The sequence below is a fragment of the Grampus griseus genome (assembly GCF_964374135.1).
Source record: "Grampus griseus genome assembly, chromosome: 11".
NCBI lineage: Eukaryota > Metazoa > Chordata > Mammalia > Artiodactyla > Delphinidae > Grampus > Grampus griseus.
The window spans coordinates 15,040,640-15,066,742 of record NC_139005.1 but is presented as its reverse complement, the minus strand read 5'-3'; the positions used below and the strand labels follow the sequence as shown (position 1 = coordinate 15,066,742).

The following is a 26,103-nucleotide window of genomic DNA, read 5'->3' as shown; positions in this document are numbered from 1 at the left end:
CCACTTCTGCTTTCAGTTTTTTGGTCAGGGAATTGAGGGATCAGATAACAACCTTAATTTTGGACACGCTGGAGATGTACTGAAGGCAGAACTTCCAAATGGAGATCTCTGTGAGCAACTATAACTACGTAACGGAAACTGCAGAGAGTGGTGTTTTAGATGCCTTTTGTGCCCCTCTCCACATCTTCGGTTTCAGGTCTTGCTGGGTGTATGGGAACCCACTGGGTGCTCATGTATGCATAACCTCAGTGTGCTAGAGAGTTAGTCTCAAGGGACAATCCTTGGTCAGTGGAAGACGGGAGTGAGTACTCTTCTCTAGTTCAGCTGGGTTTCTATTTGTTAACAAGTATCAGATGAGGCCCCAGTTGCCTATGGTAGTTGATAGTATATAGTCTCACTCTCTTTACTCCTGTACCTTGGAATCACTTCCCAAAATAAACTTCCTGCAAACAAGCCCACATCAAGGAAGCCCACATCACAGGCTCTGCTTTCTGGGAGAAACCCAGGGGCTAGAGATGAAAAGTAACAAAGAGAGAACTAGTAAAATAATGAGTAGAGGAATGTTCAGATGAGAGAACACCAAGAAACAGGGCACTTCCCCAGTTAGGGTTGAGAGGGGTGAAAACAGTTATCAAGAAGGGCCTGATGAGTCACTGGTAAGAAACAGGAGGACCATATAATAATGGTTAAGCATCCGATAGGCTGAGAGATCAGAGTACTGACACACATGTATTAAATCTTTCCACTTTCTAAATTCTAATCTACCCACTGTCCATTTATTTATATTCTGCCATTATGATGTCATATCCTGATTAAGAATTTTCTCAGTGTCATCTCCCTCTCCCACTTCTATGATCAAATATACAGAGGAAGGGAGAGACAGAAAAAGAAGAAAGGAGGAATGGTGTATGAGAGACAGAGAGAGAGAGAGAGAGAGAGAGAGAGAGAGAGAGAGGAATGCTCTGAATAGCACAGCAAAAGAAAATACAGATATTCTACACTATGTAACTAGTTTGGGTCAGTAAGTGTTCAATAATATTCTTTCAATTTTCCCGTTTGCTTTTTTCAAATGCCTTTTCTGTATCCCCTAGAAACATTAGCTCCTGTAGCTCTCAGTCATCCCTAAAAATAGAAGCTCTAGGACCCCTTCAAATATTAGAGAAAATGGGATCTTGCTTAAAAGCTCAATAGAATGAGGTTGCTGAATGGACAACAATGAAAGCCATCAAGAATCTTTTCAATCATCTTGTTAGCATTTCTTCCCTTATAGGGAAGCTGTCTTTCATGAACACAGGAACAAAAGGCAAGAAAGTACTGAGATTTTTACCTTGAATGGTTTCAGTACCAATTACATACACCCAGTTAACTGTTCCTTTTTGCATTTCCCTTGGCATAAGTATGTTTAAAAGTGGTCAGAGCTCCTGTTTCTACATTGTGGTTTCTTGAAAGGATACAGAAAGCATGCTGATGAGCAATGTCCACAGCAACCAGTAATATTAATAGAATATCAGACTTCTTCCAAAAGTCACTAGTAGTTTTAGCGCACGGCTCATAAAATATTAATCTTTATAAAAGAATTACATTATAAAACCTGAATGCTACTACAAAACTTTTGCAAATTAGAAACTTCAGCTTACTCTTCAAGATGTTTTAGAGGTTAGTATGATCAAAAATGACTCTTCTCTCAAGCGTTTGCTCATACTTAAAAAAAATGTGCTGATAAAAGAAGGATTGAGCTACTGACTTGCTAACCTTCAACATTTCCATGCAACAAAGAACTCCACAGGTATGCTTGAGCTGTATTTTTCCTTTCTTGTACTATGGCAAACTGGTTTGTTATGAGAAACTTCCAGCTTTTCCATGAAAATTTGAGGATAAGGTCCCTTAGCCATCTGGTGTTAAAGAATATACCATTTGATGCTAAATTCAGAAATGACTTAGGTATGCTCCATGCTGGGGGGTGGGGGAGATGGCTCCAGATGGGTAGGGGCAAATGAATTTCATAAAATTATCCGTAGCAGAGTCATATTCTTTTCACAAAGAACTTTTGGCCATCCCCAACACAGGTGTGACTGACTGAGGGATTTCCCTTCCTTTCCCGTTCTCATGCAGCTGTTTCTGATGCAGTTAACTACAGTGACTCTTGAAGGGACAGGGGTAGAGGCAGAATGTCATAATTTTTTTTTTTTTTTTTTTGCAGTACGCGGGCCTCTCACTGCTGTGGCCTCTCCCGCTGCGGAGCACAGGCTCCGGACGTGCAGGCTCAGCGGCCATGGCTCACGGACCCAGCCGCCCCGCGGCATGTGGGATCTTCCCAGACCGGGGCACGAACCCGCGTCCCCTGCATCGGCAGGCGGACTCTCAACCACCGCGCCACCAGGGGAGCCCCCTACACATTTCTTCATCTCAGTTCTTAAGCGACTTATTTTCTGTTACCATGGCCTACATGGAAAGCTGGCAGAACTTCCCTCGTAACTGCTCTGCAATCACTAACAGAAAAAGAAAGAAAAAGCAAGTGAGGAAGAAAGAAACAAATGGAGGGAAGAAGATGGATGAAGGCATGGGAACATGGCCTCATCTCCCCAATCCTATAAATCCTCCCTTTACGACTGATCGAAGAAGCTCCAGCCCCTGCTCTACCTCTTCACCCACAGAGGCCTTGCCTAGTTCCCTCTCCTCAGCCCCTGCTCTAGTTTCTACGATCCCAGCTTCATTCCTTTGCTCAGTACAACCAGTCCTGGTCCAGACTACAGGAGCCAAGAACTAGATACCGGAGGAAATCCTCGTAAGGGACAAGAGTAAGAAAATGAAGTCCCTACTCGCCATGTTAGACCTGCTGAAGGGGATATATATGCCCCAGCTGAACAGCAGGAGGTTGATAACAGTCTGCTTCTATGGGGACCTGTTACGCTGGCTTCAAACAGATGATATGCACGTGGCTCCATGAAATATTAGGAACTCCTAGTCATCAAATACATGTTCAGCAGGGTCATATAGCTCTAAAACTCATGCTCAATCTGCCCTGTTCTGAGAAAAAAAGAAAATATATCAAGACAGTCTCTTTTCCCTCACTGTCAAAGAACAGCAACAGGACACTCCATTCTCCAGGAGGGGATGCCCTTACAACTGCTGATAATCTCGAATTTACTCCAACTTCCTGGCAAGTACAGGGTCACTGCAAGATTGCACTTATGGCCTTTCTCCCCTCTCCAATATTCTGGTAGTAGAGGAATGAACGAGGGAAAAGACAATGTCAAATCCATTCCAGAGGTATACTGTAGGATGAAATTTCCAAGTTTCACTTAAACGGTACCCAAAAGCTTCTCTAACGTTCAGTGATGACTAAGCTAAATGAGAAGAAAATGAGTTACTGATATATTATGTATTTATTCATTTTCGAAATAGAACCTGGATGAGGTTCATAAAGTACCCAGTTAGGATTATTATACTTTCACAGGTTATACTTTGGGGCTTTATCTTAAAATTCATAAAAATGACAAACCTAGGCTCGTCTTAAGAAATGTAGACATTGAACAGTCTACGAACTGGGCTATAAAAACATAAACTATAATAGCGTACTTCAGAATAAAACAAAAAGCAGAAGAAAATTATACCATATAATTAGTACAGCTTTTGTTATTTTTAAAAACACTTCAGTACATGACTTGTCCTCATGATGGTGATATGGCACCAGAAGACAAGAGTTTTCGACTGACTGTATAATATGTAAATCTTCAGAATTTCAGACAAGGCATTTTTATTTTTTATTTGTTATAATATCAGAAAAGAATTTACCTCTGAAGTAACTCAGAGACTACCCTTTGGTTCTATTTTTCATGAATAGTGATAGGGATTAAGAGAATTTAAATCAATTAAATGTTGGCCTTAGGTTATTCTGATGATTTATTTGAGCGAGCAGAATAAGTGTCGGAAGAGTATCAATTAGTATCTGTTCTCTTGGTATGATATACAGTTCTATAAAATGTGACCAGAGCCTCTGACTTTCAGGTTTTAAAATCTACTTTCAAATTTATAATTATATAAAACTCGTGAATCAGTTTATAAACCCAGGCAACCAATAATGCCCATAAAAATACACCTGGTCACCTAGAATCGGCTACTGGCAGTAACAAGATTAAAAGCTGGAAATGTTTGAGCTGAGTGAATGAAAAATTTCATTAAAATTCAACATTACCAAGAATTCTTTCTACATAACTTAATAACCTTACTACTGATGTAAAATACAGGACAGTTCAAAGGTAAATATTTCATTTATATTAAATGCAATTATTTGAAATCATAAAATTTTTTGATTTATTTAAAGAGAGATTTTTCCTTAGGAAACCTTAAGGATGTACACATTTAGGCATATCTGAGTTTCTGGGCAAAGCCCTCACCATGTTTTTTATGCACTGTCTAATTATTATCTAAAAATGGTCCAATTTTTGCCATCAGAAATAGTCTTATTTCAATGCAAATCATCATTTAAACAATCAAATTCTACAATTCTTCTCATTATCACAAAATTTTAAAAGTGGAATAATATAACTATTTTGGGATCTAATATAAGAAAAAGGTGAGTTACTGGAAAAGCTCTGCTGACATGTTGACAGAACAGAGAGGATCGATACAAAGTTGAGATTTTAATTTTAATTAATTAATTAAAAGACAACACACATTTATTCTCTTATACTTCTGGAGGCTGGAAGTCGGAAATCATCTCAATGGGCCAAAACCAAAGTGTGGGCAGGGCCATGCTCCCTTCAGAGGCTCTAGGGGAGATCCCATTTCCTTGCCTTTTCCACTTTCTAGAGCGGCGCTCCTTAGCGCGTCGCCTAAAAGTTGAGATTGTAGAAGTCACCTTGCCAAGGGAGCAAAGGACGGGAACAGAAGCCTCAACTGGATCTGGGCCACTAAGGCCAAGGGAAGAAACAGCTCAATCCGGGAAAGGGAGGTGAGGAGAGGCATCATCTTAGCAAATGGTGGTCTTTTCGATATATTTACCTGTCCTTTCCCAAGAGCTGCTCAAGTTCTATGTGTCTGCAATGCCAGTTTTGATTTACTGAGGTGAGCAGTAAATTAACAATAGATTAATAAACCACTAAGTTTATTTCCAGAGATTCTAGATAACTTCAGAGTCACATTCATATCGTCGTTTTTAACCCTAATTTTTGTAATATCCCATCATTTGTCAGAACGATCTCTAGCTTTATAGACAGAGGTGCTTTTAAGAAAGTTATTCCCCATGTATCTTAGAAGCTTTCTGGCAGTGTGGAATTTTGAGGGAAGGCTTATCTTACTATTTTGTTGGCAAACATGTCTTTATTAGATTGTATAATGTACACTGTGGTTAAATTTAATAGCACCAGTCTCTGAAGTGAAGACTAGAGTTTGGATTCATGAAATGCTGATTTCTAAAGCATTCCAATGGGCAAAACTATGATGAAAACATTTTGTGGGAAAATAAATTACAAATTAACAAAGCATATTTCTTTTAAAAATTAAAAGAAAAATGATTGAACATCCTTTCAAGGGTCATCCTAATGCAAAATCCCTCTTTAAATATAACTAATTTAAAGCAGTACATTATTATTTTGTTTCAAACAGGGCAAATATAAATATGTAAATACTGTCTTACAGCATTTTCCGCAGTAACCTCTTTCATTTGATAAAATATTCAAGTTTGAACGTTTTGAAGACAAGCTAAAGAAAATTCTAGCCTAATTTATATGCAAAAAGAAAGCAGCCACTAGAAGAAATTTTATGTTTAAGAACATATAAAAAATCCTCATCAAATTAAAATTAAATATTAACATGGAAGTTCATAGACGCCAACATTTAGGAGTGTCAGTCCTTGTTCATCAACTTCCACTCACTTTTCAACATTTACCCATCGTTAACCTCCCCTTGGGAATACAGAGAGCACCACACCCACCTCCTCCTGGCCTTCAACAAGGCGTTCACAGCTGCGTGCCTATTTCTTTAATTAGGTCACCTCCAAGCTGATACAAGCCAATAAGTACAAGTATTCTTGGGATAAGAAAAAAGAAATCTAGAGAATCCAGGCTCTCAATTTCCAGAGAGCTGGCATTTGTATCCCACCTCATCTCCACAACTGTCCTTTCTAACCTGCTTCTTCTGGTATTCCTGAATTCCCCTGGTGAGGGGTCTCTTAGCCTGCCACTTGTAAAAGTCACACTATTAACGCAAAACGACTGAAATATCTGAGTAGCCCGAAAATTGTACTACATTGAAAACATTAAAACATAAGGTATGAGAAGTAAGAAAAATTCTTCAAGGCCCACCTGATGATCCAAATATATGGTGTTCCTTTGAAGGTGATGTGAAAGGATTTCATTCTAGTAGGCATCAATCAAGGTACAAACGGACAGAGAAAGAGGGTGCGGAATTCATGAAAAGGTCAATTTTGAAACAGGGAAAACAGGTAGTTTGTCACAACCTATATTATACCACAGCACACAACGACTTCCACACACATGCTCCCCTGTAAACGGCACAGATGATGCATTCAATGATTATAAATTACACTTAGTTTTGTAAGAAATTAAGTAGACATGCATATAAGCTGAAACATTAAGCAGAAAAATCCTTCAAATGGCTTTAGCAGACTCAAGGTTAGAAGCTTTACATGTTAATTCTTTTCTGCAATATGTTACTACTTCTTTGGATGTTTCTCATATAACCAGAGGCTATTAAACCCTTTGAGAAATGTTTACGTGTGTTCATTTTAAAAATCAAGAACACACGAAATTAATCTTTGACATTTAAAAGGCAGTACTATTAAAACGCTAATCACTTCTCAACTTATTACTTTATGGGAAACGACGGGACTCTTCAATATCTGTTTTACCGGAGGTGGTAGTTAGTGTTTGAGGAATGACAATAGTATTCTGAAGTCTGCATGCATTTCCTCCCTCACAACCAAGAGTTGGTGGGTGAGTGGGTGGGTGGAAGGCTACGAAGAAATGCAGCCGACCCACGTTTTCCTTTAATATCGTATAACCAAGGGAATTCTCAAAGGGTCAATAGGAGATCCCGATGTCGTCGCCGCAGTGGTGGGATGGGCTCATGCTCACGGGAATGACGCTGATCAAACCGATTAATAATGAATGGCTCAGCGTGACTGACAAGAGCAGACACACAGACACATCTCTCCATAGCTGACCTTTGGGCTGTGCGCCTCGAGCTTTAGCTGCATGAGCTGTGCTAACGTGTGCTCCCGGATACTACTCAGTTCCGCTTGCTGCCGTCTCAGCTTTATAAGCAGCAGCGTAAGCTCCTCTGGCTGAAGGAGTACAATTTAAGAATCCAAACAGTGGAAAACAGATTAATTGTGGTCTTAAGTGACAGATATTAAACCAAGATTTCTTGGCAAGTATCCTCTTATGGTTGACATCAAACATAGTGCCTAGGCACTATGATGATAGGTCATACATAAATGCATAGATATCTAGAGAAATAGAAGGAACAGTATTACTTGGTAAGATACAGCAAAACAACAGTCTATTAAGGCATTTTCTCAGAACTCCTGAGAGAAAATTTAAATCTTAAGTATAAAGAAGTGCAATGCCAAAAAACCCCCCACCATTATAAAGGTTTGTACATGAGAGCTATTATTAAAATACATTTTAATGAGATGTTTAAAAATGACACCTCAGACTTTTATAGCAATAGAACACTACCTGCATGCCCAACACTCTATCTTAGAGAACAGAAGGTAAAACAAAAAGAATTAAAATTCATGTAAAACTTGGATGACATCTTCACATCATTAAGCTCAGTCAGTACCTGAGATCTATTAACTGCTTCCCAGTTATATTTTTAAATGTCACTGTTAGTGTTTTCACAGGATATTTTATATTGACCAAAAGACCAGTTTTTATTTTTAAGGAAGAAAAAAATGTATTTACTACACACAGAAAGTTTCCATGTGCGCATAAACCCTCCTTCCACCCTTGGCGGAGAGCAGAGAACCTTTTGGTTCCTGATTGGTTACTCTGATCTCTGAGGGGAATAAACTTTCAAAGGTAGATACAATTCCTTAACAGGCCAATCCGATATATTTTTTTTCGTTAGAAATGCAGTAAAGTATGGTCATTGGCAGTCTTACAGGCCATAAAATATCATTCGGTGTTTGACTGAGCTTTGTTATGATTAAAAACTGCACAGAGACCACAGGGAGACTCTGTTCACTTAAGAGCTACAGCTGTGCTCTTAAAACTTCCGAGCCAAAAAGCGTTCCCGAGATTGACTTGTTTTGCCGACAGCACAGCGTTACACTTAGCTCTCTTCTGTTCTGTTCATTTGCTGTTGCTCTTTACTTTCCATAAAAAAATAATATTTTTAGGGTCACAAATCATTTTTTAGAAAATAGAAGTATAGTTGATTTTTATGTTAGTTGCAGGTATATGGCAAAGTGATTCAGTTACATATATATATATATTTTTAGATTATTTTCCTATATAGGTTATTATAAGATATTGAATAGTTTCCTGTGTTATACAGTAAATCCTTGTTACTTATCTGTTTTATGTATAGTAGTCTGTATCTGTTATAAATCAATTTTAACTGTTACTTGAAGTTACATTAAAGGTTATTGCCTTCAAGAGGAAAAAATGTCAGAAGTAAACCATAGCTACTATTGGATTCTCTGAGTATCCACACAGAGGAGACAATAGCTTCTTAACAGTCAAAAGAATGTGTGTGCATGTGTGACTTAAAGAAGAAACTTCTTAACAGGAACAGAAGAGATGCTTTTGCTCTGAGGCCAACCACATCTTGTGACCTCATGACTGTGAGACAGTCCATATCTTATGTCGTCATATCAAGCTCTAGAGGTCTTGCCAGAGAGAAAGGAGAGTGGGGTAAGGGATTAGATAGCCTAAGACCCAGAGGGATATGTGACAGAAATACTAAAAGAAGAAACCTTAAAACTCTTTATTACTTATGGAGTTAAAGAGATTTTCAAAAGCATGAAAGATTACAATAAGTTTGCTAGATGTTTAAATTTGTGGCAAAATAAAAAGAGGCACAATTGATTCCTCCAAAAGGAGGACGTGGTAAATAAATTTTGTCCTAAATATCCACTAGAGGGAGCAAGGTAGAAGAGAAACTTTCATAATACGATACTTAGCATTATCTTATGATTAAGGTCTGTTTGCCAGATCAACGATCTAATGTTTAAAATTTCCAACAGTTAAGAATTTTTAGTTATAGTCAAGCAATATCTATCGCCTTTAATAAGTAAACCACAAGCAGTTTAAAGCCAAGAAATCTGCCTCATATCTAAGCATGTAAGAGATGAAATAAAACAATGTTTGAAAAATACATAGAAGATAAACTTGTTTTGATTACTGCAGGAAGAGGATTTTAAATAATGAACAACTATATGGTCCTCAAATCATATCTTTACAGAAATTAAGACTACCTACTAATATAAAAGCATAGTTCCCCTGATAAAAGAATGCCATTAAAATAAAATGAAGTGATGAAAAGTCACCTTTTCTCTTTAATTTGAAGAGTAATAGTGTCCTGGTAACATAACTCCTTTCCAATGTGAACAGGAATAACACTGACTATGAAATGATAAAGGTAAGTACTTGCTTGAACTTAGTATTTCTAACAGTCTCTCTTTCTCTGCATAAATATGTAAATCGGTTTCTTTTCTGCTCTAAGGTAGTTAATCTATATAAAAATCCACAGGAGAAACTTGACAGGCCTGTGGTTTGACTATAGACACAGAGTTGCTTGCTGGATTTGTTTCCCTAAGGAACTACTCCAACTTCCGTTTTAAGGAAGAGGATATTAACATTCAGTGAAGTAAAGAAACCCTCCCAGGTTATAAAGCAAAGACACCCTCCCAGGTTATAAAGATTCTGGAAAACAGAATCTTGTATTTAGGCAGTCAGACGTTCAGGGAAAGGTATCAGGAAGACACTGAAATGGCGACATGATTCCAAATCCTACTGACGAGCATCTGTTCCACAAAACTAGTAATGGTTTTTCTCTGGGAGGCACCTCTCTGAAAACTCAAACTTAAAAGCTATGTCAGATGTGTGCTATCATGGGTAGCACATAAATAAAACATGATATGGTAAATAAAGATATCGTACTCACCGTTTTGCCTTGGAGGCTCTGGGGGCTAACGGACTGTAAGGTTAGGCCAGCTGGCATTGACCTCCTGTCAGGCACATACATGTGCTAGGAAGATGAAGGCACAGTATAAATTCTGTGGTCAATGTCAGTGATGAAAATTATATTATAAAATGCCATTTAAAATTGCTATTGGTGCTTATGAAAGAAGACAGATACTAAAACTTCAGGACTAAAATACAGACACTGATGAACAGAGTAATTCCATACAGTATGGCTCAGTGGTTCTCAAACTTATTGGTCTCAGGAGCCCTTTACATCCTTAAAAAGGAGATTTTAGCGACAACAGTGGCATTATTTTACAGTTTTGCAAATCTCTTTAATGTCTGGCTGGATTTTCATATCTGCCTCTGTATTCGATCTGTTGTGATCATCTCTTTTAGGGGAAGTACATGAAGAAAAGCCACCTTCGATATATGTAATTGGAAAAGGGAAGAGAACTTGAATAGCTTTTTTGGATATTTGCAGATGTTCTTTGATACTGCACTAAAGGTCAAAAAGTGGTACTTTCTTAAAGGTTAGTTGCAAAGTGGTGTCTGAAACCGTATCAATGAACTTTTTGTACTCTGTCACACTGACATCCATTCATTGGTCTATTTGCACTTTAAAGGAATCTTTTACCCATCCATGATTTTGAGACATCAAACACTGGCCATGCGGCAAACACTGGCTCAGTGGGTTATGCAGGTGTTCCAGATGCTGGCACATGTTAGTCTACAAGATCAGTAGCGCCTATCTGTTAATACCATCATTGACCTTTAAGCACCAGAGAGCTGTCAAGCTCACAGAGGCAGATACAAGATTTCCAAAATTCTGAGTTTTGCTTGAAAGCTCAAATGTTGTGGTCGGTGACAGGTACTGTGGGTTGCTTTCCTTGAAGTGACAGGCTAACGTTTCACTCTGAGGAAGTGTCTGTCAAATACCAAGTCTGAACAACTATAGTTTGTCATTCGTTCTTTCAAGTAAAAATGGTGTTTCATTAAAAAGAAAAAAGAAGAAGAAGAAAGAAAGAAAGAAGAAAAAAAAAAGGCCTGGGCTCTGCACTAGAGTGAGAAGGTTGTGGCATCAGACGGTTCTGGGTGATTCGAGTTCCAGCCAGGATGATCGAGGTTGTCTGCAACGACCGTCTAGGGACGAAGGTCCGAGTTAAATGCAATACTGATGACACCATCGGGGACCTTAGAAGCTGACTGCAGCCCAAACTGGCACCCATTGGAACAAGATTGTTTTGAAGAAGTGGTACATGATTTTTAAGGACCACGTGTCTCTGGGGGACTATGAGATCCATGACAGGATGAACCTGGAGCTTTATTACCAATACAGCAGAATTTCTTCTCCCTTCCTCATCCCACAACACTAGTATGGATGCTTGTTTGTTGTTTTTTTTTTTAAATACTTATTTATTTTATTTACTTGGTTGTGCCGGGTCTTAGTTGAGGCTCGCAGGCTCCTTAGTTGCAGCAGGCGGGCTCTTAGTTGTGGCATGCATGTGGGATCTAGTTCCCTGAACAGGGATCGAACCCAGGCCCCCTGTACTAGGAGTGCATAGTCATATCCACTGCACCACCAGGGAAGTCCCTGGATGCTTATTTTTGAAAACTCATGTTAATAAAAACTTAGAGGCTGAAAAACAAAAACAAAAACAAAAACGGAGCTAGTTCTGCTGGCAACTCAAATAACCACTCAAGTGTTTTTCCCTGAGACAACTATTAGCACTTTGGTATGCAAAGAGAAATGCTTTAAGTACATTTCCCATTTCATCACACAGAATATTAAAATGCTATGGAATGAAAAGTCAAGATTGAATAAAATTATCTTTTACTGTTTCATCAAAGGGATTTATTTTTAAGGCAAGTCTGTGGCAGTGAAGCATTACAATGACCACTAGTATAGTCTGAGCCATTCCCTTGACTTAGGCTAAGGTGCTAGTACTTTCACCCACTGTTGCTTTCACACTATTAGAAAATGGTAACACAATGAATAATGCCTTATTATTATTATAAAAATAATTCTGAGCTTACTTACAGGCTCCCTGAAAGGGTCATGGGGACCCTCAGGTACCCCCCCAGGTACTCCTTAAGGGTCCATGAACCCTACTTTGAGAACCACTGATCACATCAAGGAAGATGATGGGACAGTTTGAAAGAAAAACTGGCAATGTTGGAGAAGTTTTTCGGGAGGAGGAGATGTTTAGTTGACTGGGAAAACTTGCTAGAGAGCACACACGCATCTCTTACCTGCTGTGGTAAGAGATGATGAATTTTGGCCATGAAAACACTCATCAACCACGCACTGACAATTTGTATTAGATCAGATTTCTCTTGAATACTGTTACTATTTTTATTAGTCTTTGGATGTACGAAGTGACAAAATATTGACCTTTGCTACAGCAGAGTTCAAAGTGAGCTTTTTTTGGTGAGACAAACTAAAGCTTCCTCCAGAAGAAAATTCCTGATTGACTTATTAATTTCTATCTAATGCTTATTTATGGAAAAATCAAGCAAATGCTTTATGCAATGATGTAACTGAAGGAGTCAGCCCATCGCAAGGATAAGAAAAGGTGCTTTTCAAAATGGAATAAAGCAAGGTGTTCTTTAGAATTAAAAAGAAAGTGACAGGAAAATTCCTTTTTACTTTAGGACAGACATTAGAGACCCAGCTGCACACATAGGGTGACTGATCAAAACAACTGCTTCAGCATTATGAAAAGCTGATTGATGCAAAGCACTCGAATTCACTTCAAAAACTCTACTAAGCAAGGCTTATACCAACTTAAGGTGCAAGTTAAAGCATGATCTCTATAACTTAATTTTTTAAAAAGTATATGTCGAGAATTCCCTGGGAGTCCAGTGGTTAGGACTCCTTGTTTTCACTGATGAGGGCATGGGTTTGATCCCTGGTCAGGGAACTAAAATCCCACAAGCCACGAGGCATGGACCAAAAAAAAGTGGGCTTCCCTGGTGGCGCAGTGGTTGAGAGTCCGCCTGCCGATGCAGGGGACGCGGGCTTGTGCCCCGGTCCGGGAAGATCCCACATGCTGCAGAGCGGCTGGGCCCGTGAGCCATGGCCGCTGAGCAAAAAAAAGTATATATATCAGTAAGCATTGTTACTTTAATATGCAATTGGGCACCTGAGGAGTATTTCAATATGCCATATCTTCCGCTGGTTAGAAGATATGGTTAGCACTTTTTTTAAAAAAAAATTAATTAATTTATCTATTTCATTTTTGGCTGTGTTGGGTCTTCGTTCGCGCGGGCTTTTCTCTAGTTGCAGCAAGCGGGGGCTACCATTCGTTGCGGTGCGCAGGCTTCTCTTGTTGCAGAGCACAGGTTCTAGGTGCACGGGCTTCAGCAGTTGCAGCACGCAGTCTCAGCAGTGTGGCTGGCGGGCTCTAGAGCGCAGTAGCTGTGGCGCACGGGCTTAGTTGCTCCGCAGCATGTGGGATCTTCCTCGACCAGGGCTGGAACCTGGGTCGCCTGCACTGGCAGGCGGATTCTTAACCACTGCGCCACCAGGAAAGTCCTAAGGTTAGCACTTTTATCTTAGCAAAGAACATGAAGGGCCTGACACAAGAGTGCAGGGATGCTAGAAGAGGGTGGGCGTAGAATTTGAGTGTATGAAGGGCCAATCAAAATATGTGTGGTCTTACCCTACAGAGAAAGCTGATGAGACATGCTATCAAGCAGGGAAGAATACATAATGCATCTGTTCCAAAGAGCTGCTCCTGAGGGATGAAGCATTGCAAGCTTAGGTTTTCTACATGAGATTCTGACACTGCAGAATACTCTTCCTTAATTTTTAAAACAAAAAAAGAGCTGGCCTTGCCTACCTCCTCCCCATGTTCTTGTCTCTCCCATTCAGAGAAAGAGAGACGTGTACTAGAAGTAAAACGCAGCATCCTTGGAGGAGCAGTGAAGCCTGGATGAACAGACGTCTTACCTTGGGGTGATGGGCCCGGTGCCTGCGGTCTATCGTCACATCTCCCCTCTGAATTGGTGAAGACACTTCTGATCTGTAGGTTCGCTGAGGGGAGTAGCCCTGATAAGCAGCTATGGAGCCGTGGGAAGGTGATGTGGGGATGGAGTGCATTGTCTGGTCAGAAATATTAACCATGGTTTTAGGACTGGTCAGGGTGCCATGGCGAGGGAGGGTGCCCTGCTTGTTATAAAACTGACGCTGCTGCCACTCATAAAGCTGCCACATGGTGTCATCTCTCATGGATCTCCGCTTCTCTTCGGCAGCAGGCCCAGCTGTCTTGTCGTGAACGGAAGGAGTTACGCTGCAGATGCTTTCCGGCCGGGTCTTGCTGTTTCTTGGGAGTGTTCTATAGCCTTCAGGGTAGCGGGCCACGGTATGGGTTCTGTGGCTTGGCATATTTCTTGGCAATGTTTGGTAAGAGATTACTCTGAAATAAAAGAACAATTGGAAAGTAAAAATGAAGGAGAGTTGTTTCCCAGATTCTAAATTAGAGTAAAATTTTTTTTCCTCTTGGTAGGTAAAATATATACTTAGGACTTATTTTTTTTAAAGACCAAAGTATTATACAGGGTACAAGTGATTAATGAACAGATTTTAATCTTTTTATGAAATTCAGTTCAATGGATTTAATATATTAAGTGAACAGCATCTATGTCACTCACATAAAAGACTATTAGTTCCACACAAGGTACAGTTTTATTGCAAGAAAGAAGAGTATTAAACTTTTTTCAGAAATAAGAATGTTCAAGATCTCATCTCAAGTCTGTCCTCATATCTTATTTGTTTTTATATAAATAAACTCCTAGAATCTCATCTTCACACATCTCACCAGAATAGTTAAATAGGGTTTCTGCGTGTGGATGGAACACTAGAGTTTTTGAGTTGTGCCTAAGAGTGTGAAGACAGGAAATGAAGGATTTCAGGTGGTGATGCTCTACTGTACCATGGCCTTCTGAGAGCATGACTGTTTATGGGAAGAAGTACATCAATCAGTACATTTGTGGCTTGAAGGAATAATTTCCCTTGATAACTTTTCTTAATTTGAGAAATAAAAATGACTTGAAGCCAAAGCTCAAAATTTAATTATTTAAAGACAAAATACTTCCAGTATAATATTTCAGATACAAAACTGCAAATCTCCGGAATTTTACAATGTTTTAATATTAGTGAACTTCATTATTAGTCAAGTGGGAAAAAGCAGTTGATCAAAAACCAGGAGGGCCAAGCTTTCATTCTTGCTTTCGCACTAAGTGCGGAGACCTTAGAAAAGTTACACCTCTGGGACTGAGAGAATGTTCAAGTGTGTGTGTGGCGAAGACCGAGAGATCATACTCCTTTTAATACTTGGGGTTATCAACTTTCTGTTTTAAAATTTGTGCCAAAAGTATGAAAATTATTTTTAAAAAAACTTTACTATTCTATTGCAATGATATACTTAAATATAAAAAGATACCCCTAAATAAGGAAGGGCATAATCTTAAAAGTGCTAGAGTCCTTCACATGCTACTGATATCTGGCCAACTGAAACGTTTTGGGATTCGGCTTTCTCATCTAGAAGATGATTTGATCACAGAGTGGTCTTACAACTCTAAAATCCCATGTCTTATATTGTACTTGAAATACTTCCAATTTCTTCAACCATTCCCCTGAATTGAATTTCCTTCATCACGCTGATCATCCCTCAGCTTTTCAATGTCTTGATTTAAAACAGACTTGCTCAAAATTTATTCCCGTCACCCTCCCTCCCATACCTCCATCCCAAGAACCACTACACAGGGGCCAACCATCTGATGACTTTTGGGCTGAAGTGAGGGAGACAAGTACCCAATAATACTCTGATATAAGCAGTAGAAAGAATTTAATTTTTTGCTGCTTTCTCTTCACGTACATTTCCTAATTTTCCCCTGCTTGGTCTCCCTTCCTATTCCTACCTTTTCCGTGAAGCCAGAAACTGGAAAAAGTCCAGAGCTGGCAACCCCACAGCTATATGCTTAGGAAGCGTGTCAGACAGGGAGAAGATGATTCCATCCAAGAAATTCTGCCCTAGCACTCAAGCAACGTACTCCAATATACCTTGGTTTATGTGGCCATTCATAAACTCAAGAAATATTATAGAGACCTTGCTGTGCAAGAAGCTCTGGATTAGGCATAGAACTATATCATAGAAGCATATACTGAGAACATAAATAATATTAACTTTATGCCCTATTTGGAAATCTGTAAAAAGATCATATATAATCACATAAGGAGGGGACACACATTTTCGATCTAAAGTACATGAAAAACTGCCTGTGGACTAATGTTTAAATTCCAGTTCAGAAAATCTGATTACACGAAACCCGAGCATTCATAACACGTGAGCGGGAACCTGTGGCGAGATGGATATTGAAGTTGAACACTTATCGTGTGATCATTAACAACAGGCTATTTTCCTACCAAGTTTGGCTAATTAAGGATCACAAAGTATAAAAGGCTCTTCTGCCATCTTTCGAACTCCTTTTGGAGAATTTTAATGGAAAATCTGGTTGTCATCAAGTATATTTATTTTTATCCCATATACTTTCTATCATTTTGAGACCTCTTTTAAAAAAAAAAACTACATTCTCCTTCAGTGGTTTTCCCCAAAGAAATTCAAATTAAGCAAAGTGTGATTTACTTTTAAGTGAAAGCTTAAGAAACGAACTTTGTAAGTGCCTTCATCAGGTTTAGTGCTCCATTCATCAGCAGTTGCCTGTCAAACACCATGAAAACCCTGACCTGTGATTCTGCCACGCGGAACAATGGCTTAGGCTCCCGGCATCTGAACGGTGCCCGCTACTCACAAAGAAACTTTCAGGCTCTGCTCACAGATGCAGGCATCTACTATATGACTACATATTAAACCTCTATTCTTTCTACCAGAACTTTAGGAATAAAAGCCAGCCTTTCATAAAGTTTCACAAAACCAATTATACCATGTATTACTATCATGCTTCTTCCCACCAATAAAAATTATTTCATTATAAAACCTCGCAACTGTTTCTTAAGCATGAAGTTCATATGATAATGTAGATGATCTATTTCAGTGATCCAACCTGGACTCCAGTCAGTGAAGCTGAAGCTGGAGGAGCAACGTGGAGAAAACTTTAGCTCAAAATAACCTAAGACTAGCCTTCAGAAGCTGCTGAAGGTCTGCAGTCAAAATAAAGAGCCTTTATGTGTGTTAATTATACTCAACCAAGGGCTTTAACAAGTGCTTGAAAACTAATACTTATGCTCAACAATTAAAAAAAATTAACTTCCAGATACTGAACCCCTTTAACTATACCCATTCAACCTTAAGAAAGTATGATTTTATTTGAGGAAAAGTGCTTCTATTGAGAAGTGAGATTTAATTTGCTGGGTAGAGATGCAGCAAATCTTCTGGCTGGGATTTTTATTATTGTTTCCCTGAAAACAATTACCTTTATAAGTAAGTACTTTCAAACATCCTTTATAAGTACTTTCAAACATCCTTTCTTCCCCCTCACCGCCCAGAACTACCTCTGGCTTTTCTTCTAATCAAATTTTAGTTTTGAAACAGCAACTGTTTCTCACAATTTGTCCCTTGAGAAAATTAGAAAAGTGAGCACCAAGGGTGGAGGAGAAGAAAACGGAAGTGAGCAACTGAATCACGGGAGTCGGGTTTTGCAGCCCTGGCTGAGCTGCACTCCTTAGAGAAGAGACTGGCAGACAGCCACCCAGACCGGAAGGACATTCCACTATTACAAAAGTTCATCTCCTTTTAACCAAAACATTAGTAACTCGTTGTTTTCTGGTTTCCTACTATCGAGAGGTAAGAGTTACAGTAAGTCTTCAGTTAATTTTACTATGTTAGTTCATTAAAGTACGTTATAAATCTTGCATCACCAGCTTCCCACCTAACAACACAACACAACATTTTTTCTCATCCACAATCACCTGCTTTTCCTCCGTTTCCTCTAGCCCTTATTTTTGGTCTCCTCTGCAGGCCCACCATCCTTTTTTTTTCCCTTTAAATGTAAATGTTCTTTCTGATTTTCATCCTTACCTTTAAGCATATCTGATATAATGATGACACCCCAAATCTTATTCAAGCCCAGATCTCTCTCTGGAGATACAGACTGCAGGCACCTCAGATCTAACCTGTCCAATCACTCATTACCTTCTCTCTTCCCAAACCTTCTCTATGCAGGGAAAGGCACCGGACAACGCTTGATGACCAGACCAAAAAGCAGGGCGTCATTCTTGATTTCCCCCAGCCGCTCAAATTAGACTTGAGTGAGACCGGTTTGCGATCAAGCACATCCAAGCACCCAACTAGCCCTGTCAATTATATCGTGAATACATCCCCTTCCTCTCCTCATTTCACTCATGCCAATAGTTTCTGAACTTTCTCCAATTCATTCTCCAGATTCTGCGGCAGGGATGATACTGCTGAAACACCAATCTGCATACATCTCCTCTGGCTTCTCTCTCCAGCCTCGCTTCCCATCCATCATCACAGCAGTTGTGCCTAAGCCAGACTCATGTCTTCGGAGTCCTTTCCCAGCTCTATCAGTTTTGCATATGTAAACCAAGATAAGCATACCATACTTCATATCTTGCCCCATATTTCACTTCCTCCAAAGAGGTTTTCCTGAACACTTAGGTTGTGTTGGTTGTCCCTGAAACATCTTCTTACAGCATCCTGTTCTTCCATCACTGTATTTATCACCATATACTGTACCTGTTTGTTTAACTTTCTCCTCTACTGGACTAAGAACCTTTGTGAGAAATCTGGACTATATCTTTTCAGTATTTCACTTTCTGGCCCCACGATTACCATAGAGTAGTTGTACTATAAGTATATGAAAGAACAAATGTGTACATGAATGAATAAATGCTTAGATGAATAAATATAATACTTGGCCATGTGCATTATGAGTTTAAGAAAGCCAAGGAATGAGACTGAGAACTAGAGAGCCTAAGCCTTTCTGGTCTCCACGTTACATGTCTCAGGAGAGCTTTGTATTACATCAAGCTGCAGAAGCTACTAGTGGAAAACAGCAGGGCGGTGGGGAGAGTGAAGACAAGTTCTCACTGTGTGTGTGTGTGTGTGTGTGTGTGTGCGTGTGTGTGTACGCGTGCACGCACGTGTGCATGTAGAGGGGTGAGGCTAGGTCTTGCGACTTTCCTCATCCCAAACAAACATGATCTGTACCCACAGCCTATGCCTTCCCTTGTGCTGGGCCAGGGAGGATGACTCCTTGCTATTAGTAAAGTTGGGTGACAGAACACTGAGAGGCAGAGAAAAAACACTGATATCTGATTACCATCAAAAAAAGATGAGTAATGAAGCTGTAATATCTCAAACGCAATTTGAACTCAATACTTTGAATTGGTATCTCAGAAATCAGTCTCCCACCAACATAACAGGAAAGAAACCTGGGTTCACAACACATAACAAGACACTTACCCCCTGGTTTCTTCTTCATGACCTCTCCCCTTCTGGATTTTAATCCACTGTTCCAGCTGTTGCATTGAATTCGTTCTCTGTATGACTCGATCAGCCTCTGTGTGTAAGGGCCCTGTATTTGGGTGACTTCCACCTCTAAGGTCTGCCAGGCTAACATTGACCGTTTTGTTCTCTGAACTATTCACATTGACTGGCCTGTAGTGTCCAGTCTGACCCGGGCACGTTGACCCGCTCTCATATTCAGACGACAGAGAATTCAATTTTACACTACTAATTTTTGTTAAAGGTCTATCTTGGCCATCCTTCTGAAATCCATATCTTTCAGCTTCTAATGCCTTTTTTTCTTCATTTTTGCTCATTTCCTTGTTTTTCTGGTTATTTTGGACCTCTGGTTTAATTAGCACTCTATGGTTGGGAAAGTTATTGATTTCTTTAGTTGGTGCATTCTCAGATGTAATCTTATCCACTCTGAAATCAGAGAAGAAAGCCAGAGTAAATCAGATGAAGTAATGCACATGTTATTTCTGGGATTCAGTCTAGGAAAAACATAAAATTACCTTCGACTTTACCAAAAAAAAACCCCGAAATGGTCACAGAGAAGTCTGCACAAATCCCCAGTATTGTAGTATGAAAACTCAAGTACGACACCAGAATGTATAAATAGAAAGAGGAAAAAAAATTAAACCTAAAATATACAGCGTATAAAGCACTAGAGGAAAAAAAGTGATGAGTGTCCCCACCATTAGAAATCTGGAAAGAAAGCAAATAAGATTGCCCTTTGACAGTGAAACCACAAAAATCCACACTTAAAAGACCACAGTAACTAGTCATTTGAAATAACATGGTTTCCAGCCAGGAGGGTTAACTCACCAGGAGACAAACATGACTCTGGTTTGTGGCAACGGAAATTACATTCTGATGCTATCAAAGATCTGAACTCTACGACTGATTAACTCTCTGTGTCTATGTTCAAGAGGACCTGAGTTTCAGGTAAGAGCTCTTGGAGCCAGACTGCATGTGCTCAGCTGACAGCTCTACCTCTTACGAGCTGCATTTTGGGCAAGGTGCAGAAACTGACCAAGCCTCAATCTTCCCTGTGGTGAATGGGGAAAATTGTAGCACCAAGGAGACAAGATTGTTGTGAGGACTAGATGAGTAAGTCAGTGGCTGCCACGGACTCTATTACCACTACCATTCCATCTCATCAAGCAATTGTGGATTCAAATCTGGCATCTCGTGTCCACATCACCGCAGGAAGAATGGGCTGCTCAGCAGTATGTGCCTGGGCCACTGGGCAGTTTTACTGCTCATCATGCCAGCTGCTGTATCTGGGTCTTGTTGATGAGAATCAGCTTCCCTGAGACCAATCACTTCCAGGATCTGACAAGACCAAGCTGAGTGTCTGAACCTGCACGAAACTGCCAAGATCATACCACACCAGGGAGGCCCCTCTCGGGAACTGGCCAACCTTGCACATTTCAATACATAATAATGCTCCTATTGGATCCTCAGTGTGCTATTGCTGCCAGTTTCAGTGATGTGTAGAAAATACATAATCTATACATATCCTATACAGCTATACAGAGATAGCTCGTTAGGAATACAATCAGTGAGAAAAAATAAAAGGAAATGTGACTATTTTCTTTGGAGTTATGGACTATCCATATATTTATGTTAGATAAAACTCATAGCTTCCAGGTTGGAAGGAATATCAGACACTGTTAAAGTTTACTAAGATATGCTATAGAGCTTCTTTCCCTTGAAAGATAAGAGTCAGAGAAGATCTATACTAAAAGCACATTTATCCGTGCTAAATTCAGGGGTGGGGAGGATTTTTTAACATTGAATACCAAATATCTGAAAAGGTTTTTTAAAACCAGTTACCTCTTGTCTACCAAAAGCTATTATTTTAAATTAGAACTGCAATGAGTTTTTCCTCAATTTTTTTCTCAGAGATTTAAGAGATGTAATCAAAAAAGACACATGCTGACTTTTCTCTAAGTGGAACCAAAACTGATTCAGAAATGTATGCTAAGATAACATAAATAATGTAAAACTTGTGATCCAATTTTAAAAAGTGACATTTAAGTTACTGCAGAAAATACATGCAAATATAGAAAATGAAAATAATGGGCCCAGAGATGGAAATTATTCAGAGAATGCATATTATGCTTAGATTTTTTAATGCCATCAAGGTTCTGCACACTCGGGGACAATGACATTGTAATTCATCGGTTAAATACTTTATAAATTTAGAAGAAATGAACTATCTAGATAAAAACTGGATGTTCTATCTCTTAGGTGATATGCCGTGATAAACATTTGTAAGGATTCTGGCCACACGGGAAAAAGAGCCCAATACCTTAAAACCAAGTAAACAAAATCTCCCCATCTTATGAAATGAAATAGCATAGTAATTAGGTACCTTCATATTGAATGATTAAGACTACCAAGGCAGAATAAAAATGCTGAGAGCTAGAAGTAGAATAAAGGACATAATTTCTAGAGGATAATGGCGACTGACACCAGGTTGGGCCATTAGGTGGTATTCAACAATTCCTGGCTAATAGGGCAAATTATATCAACACAACTGGCTAAAAATTGCTGTGAGCACATAATCAATGAATAGTTGTCACAGTCAAAACAAAATATTGAATATCATCTTTATCACCATAAATTATGAGTAATTATTAGTTTTTAGAGTGGAAAATACAAGAAAAGAAAATGGAAGTTGAAATTCTGGGATAAGTGAACACACAATACTGAAATTACCTGGCAATCATATATCTTAATTATTATATTGATTTCTGTATTCTAAACAATTCCCTGAAAATTCTACTCTTAAGTTAATATTATCTTAAGATTTTCAATGAATTTTTTTCACCTACAAATTTTCTCTAGCTGTCAATCATAATCACCTCATTTTTACATCCATTCAGGTCGCTTTTACACATGGAATTCCAAAAGCAGATTTTTCTTTTATTAGCTCTCAACCCAGAAAATGTATACAGTTGAGGTGGTTACTCTCTCTCTTTTTTTTTAATTAATTAATTAATTAATTTTTGGCTGCATTGGGTCTTCGTTGCTGCACACAGGCTTTCTCTAGTTGCAGGGAGCGGGGGCTACTCTTTGTTGCAGTGCGCCGGCTTCTCATTGCGGTGGCTTCTCTTGTTGCGGAGCACGGGCTCTAGGCATGTGGGCTTCAGTAGTTGTGGCTCGTGGGCTCACTAGTTGTGGCTCATGGGCTTCAGTAGTTGCGGCGCACGGGCTCTAAAGCACAGGCTCAGTAGTTGTGCCGAGCGAGGGTTATTCTTCACTGCAGCGTGCGGGCTTCTCACTGCAGTGGCTTCTCTTGTTGCGAAGCACGGGCTCTAGGAGCGCGGAATTTAGTAGTTGTGGCTCATGGGCTTCAGTAGTTGTGGTGCACGGGTTTAGTTGCTCCGTGGCATGTGGGAGCTTCCCTGGACCAGGGCTCAAACCCGTGTCCCCTGCATTGGCAGGTGGATTCTCAACCACTGCGCCACCAGGGAAGCCCCGAGGTGGTTACTCTTAAAAATAGGTGTCCCAGAGTTCAACCCTGGACCTTCTTTCCTTTTTTTCTCCATACTTTTCTCTAGCTCTAATTACTAGTGATTCGTTAATTTGGAATAGATGCTTTAAAAAATAAACACAAATTTACTTATATAGCATCAACTTGAGTCTTTTAACCAACACAGTCAAAAGACTTTATTAACAGGTACACTTTAAAAAAAAAAGAGATTTACAATGTAACAATCATATAATTTCCTGAGAAGAGAGCAAAAAGATCAAATTTGCAAGTTAGCAATCTTCCTTATATGAGATATGCGCTCAATTGTTGCTGACTGGAAGAAAAATTTAACTGTATCATAGATCTTTCTTCAAATTATAGGAATATATAACAAAAATGTTGTAAGCCCATTATTCAGCTGCTATTTACATATTTTAGAAAGAGATTTCCTCTCACTAGTTCTTTTTTTTTTTCTTTTTTTTTTTTTGCGGTACACGGGCCTCTCACTGTTGTGGCCTCTCCCATTGCAGAGCACAGGCTCCAGACGTGCAGGCTCAGCGACCATGGCTCACGGGCCCAGCTGCTCCACGGCATGTGGGATCTTCCCGGACCGGGGCACGAACCCGTGTCCCCTGCACCGGCAGGCGGACTCTCAACCACTGCGCCACCAGGGAAGCCCTCACTAGTTCTTAATATAGTCAAATATTAAAATGATTCATATGTTAAAGCAGGGGGAAAAAATCACACTTAGATCAATTTTAACAGTACATATTTATATTACTGAAGAATCTGAGCCCTTGAGTTTTAAAAGAAAGAAGATAGAATTCATCAAGAAGTAGATATATTTAGAAATAATCTAAATGCTTGATGAACTATTTTCTGGAGACATTCATCATAAAACAATCAGAATTAACCCAGAAATGCCAAAGAAATGAAACTCATCAAAAAATTTTATTTTAATTTATTAAACTTGAAAAACATCCAACATAATATAAAAACAGAATGAAATTAACTTCATGAATATAAATTCCCTTCTAAGATTCAGAACCTTAAAAAACACTGTCTTGTGTACTTTGAAGATAGCAATTGAAAATATACTTACCGGAAATTAAACATAATTCTGTAAGAAGAAAGAACGTTCAGTTGGAATGTTAGGATTCTGCATTCACCTCAGTACACTGATAGGTGAAAATGAATAAAGAGGGAAGGTGGAATAAAAATGCAGGTGGTATTTCAAACTAACTAAAGGTGTATTAGTTTAATATAAAACATGAATTAATCCTTGCTTTCTGAGGAAGAAGTGGTTTCATATCATGACTACTAAAATGATATGTACTATGATAATGACATACTTGCAAGGCATGGAATAAAATGTAAGTGGAAATCACCATTATTTTCCCTACAAGCCTTTACCTTTTCACAGGTTCTGTCTGTACCAGGGCAGCATCTAACATGGCTTTCATCCACAACTCCATTTCCTTTCCTGTGTCAGTGCAGAAATAATAGGTCCGCATGTTTGGATGGGCTGCCTGATTGAAAATGGCACGATCATTTTAAATAGAAATATGGTATCTGTAAAAGAAAAAGAAAGAAAGTTCGGTGGCTCTCTACACAGATCATTACTATCCAATTTCAAAGAAAGCAGACTTGTCTTACATACGGATATAGAAATGAGGGACTTAAGAAAAATACAATTCAATATTGAAAAATACATACATATTATATTTTTTCTCCTAACTTTACCATTTTTCTTTTTCTTAAAAAAAAAAAAAAGATGTATAGGAGGGGAAAGAGGTAAGAAAGGAAGCAGCTGGCCATCCCTGTTCCATGCACACATTCCTAGCAATTTCCATTTACTACAATTCACATCTCTCTATTCAAGAATGTTCCAGAGCAACCAGCAACACAAGTCACTGAAATGTACATGTCATAGCATTTCCCTCCTGTGTTACCAGTAAAAGGTGCTGCTGTTTAAAGCATGTTGACTAATCCTTACAGACATCTATACACAAACATAAAAGATCTATAAATGACCCAAAATGGCACTGCCCTTTAGCTTTTCTTCTCAAGTTTCAGAGCGAAAATGTAAATACACTGGGTTTGAGGCCTATATAACTGGTAAGTAGGTTTCTTTCTTTATGGTGGCCATCTGCCTCTATCCAGAGAAACAGAAAACAACACAAAGAAGGCGCTGCTGAGGGACAGCTACCCAAGTCCAAGCACTGAGTGCTCAGCTGCAGCGCAAAGATGGACAGCAGCAGTAGCTACATCAGAGCAGAAAACAAAGCCAGATTAACACAACATGGTTAAATCAACTAGACTTCAATAAAATTTCTTTAAAAAAGAAGGGGGGAAAAAAAAAAAGTAAGAAAGAAAACAAAGACCAGGGTGGGGAATTCTGTGGGGGGAACCATTCTTAATTTCCATTTAAGAATGCCTGTGACAGCTCCCTGGTAGACACTGAAGGACAAGGAAAAAGAAACAAAAGCTACTTCAGCATAGAATGAGGCAGAAGGAAGGGCACTAAGCACAGAGTTAGTCTAAAGAGACGAGAGGAGTAAATCTGGAGCCACACACTTCACTCAGAGATCCTGACTATCTATCTGCTTTACTTACGATGGCAAATTAGCTGCTTCAGAATCTTTTTCAGAATCAGGATATAAATAAATTCAATCAACACAGTGAGCAAATTAACTTACAGAACCGACAAATCTCATTTGACCACGTAAGGGATGTAACGCTATCTACGGAAACCACGTGAAAGAAACAGCTCAAATGCCACCAGTTGTTAAAATGATTAAAACCACCACCAAGAGTCACTGGACTGGCTGAGTGGGGTTTTGGAGAAATGGATGAAGACCACTGCCCCTATCTGTGATCAACGGAAGGAACACTGGGCTGGTGCTCAGAAGACCCAGGTGTAGCCAGGACTCAAGACACTAACAAACCACACCCAAGCTTGTGATCC

General features: G+C 39.3%; 1 protein-coding gene and 1 pseudogene across 4 annotated transcripts in view; one reads left to right on the top strand and one right to left on the bottom strand.

The window, feature by feature from the left end:
- PLEKHA5 (pleckstrin homology domain containing A5) overlaps window positions 1–26,103 on the bottom strand; it is a 242,566-nt gene that overhangs the window by 52,999 nt on the left and 163,464 nt on the right. For 2 of the 3 annotated variants that reach the window (XM_082666875.1, XM_082666876.1), the window contains exons 9-15: window positions 24,549–24,664; window positions 24,238–24,255; window positions 19,607–20,074; window positions 14,113–14,578; window positions 10,138–10,221; window positions 7,187–7,306; window positions 6,306–6,359 (exon numbers count right to left, since the gene is read on the bottom strand). In XM_082666875.1, the coding sequence (XP_082523001.1) occupies window positions 6,306–6,359; window positions 7,187–7,306; window positions 10,138–10,221; window positions 14,113–14,578; window positions 19,607–20,074; window positions 24,238–24,255; window positions 24,549–24,664 (1,326 nt within the window). The remainder of the gene's footprint in view (window positions 1–6,305; window positions 6,360–7,186; window positions 7,307–10,137; window positions 10,222–14,112; window positions 14,579–19,606; window positions 20,075–24,237; window positions 24,256–24,548; window positions 24,665–26,103) is intronic. The other variant, XM_082666877.1, reaches the window with a different exon arrangement.
- Window positions 11,274–11,533, top strand: LOC309829336 (ubiquitin-like protein 5; annotated as a pseudogene). The gene has a single exon. The product of its transcript is annotated as a ubiquitin-like protein 5 (transcript).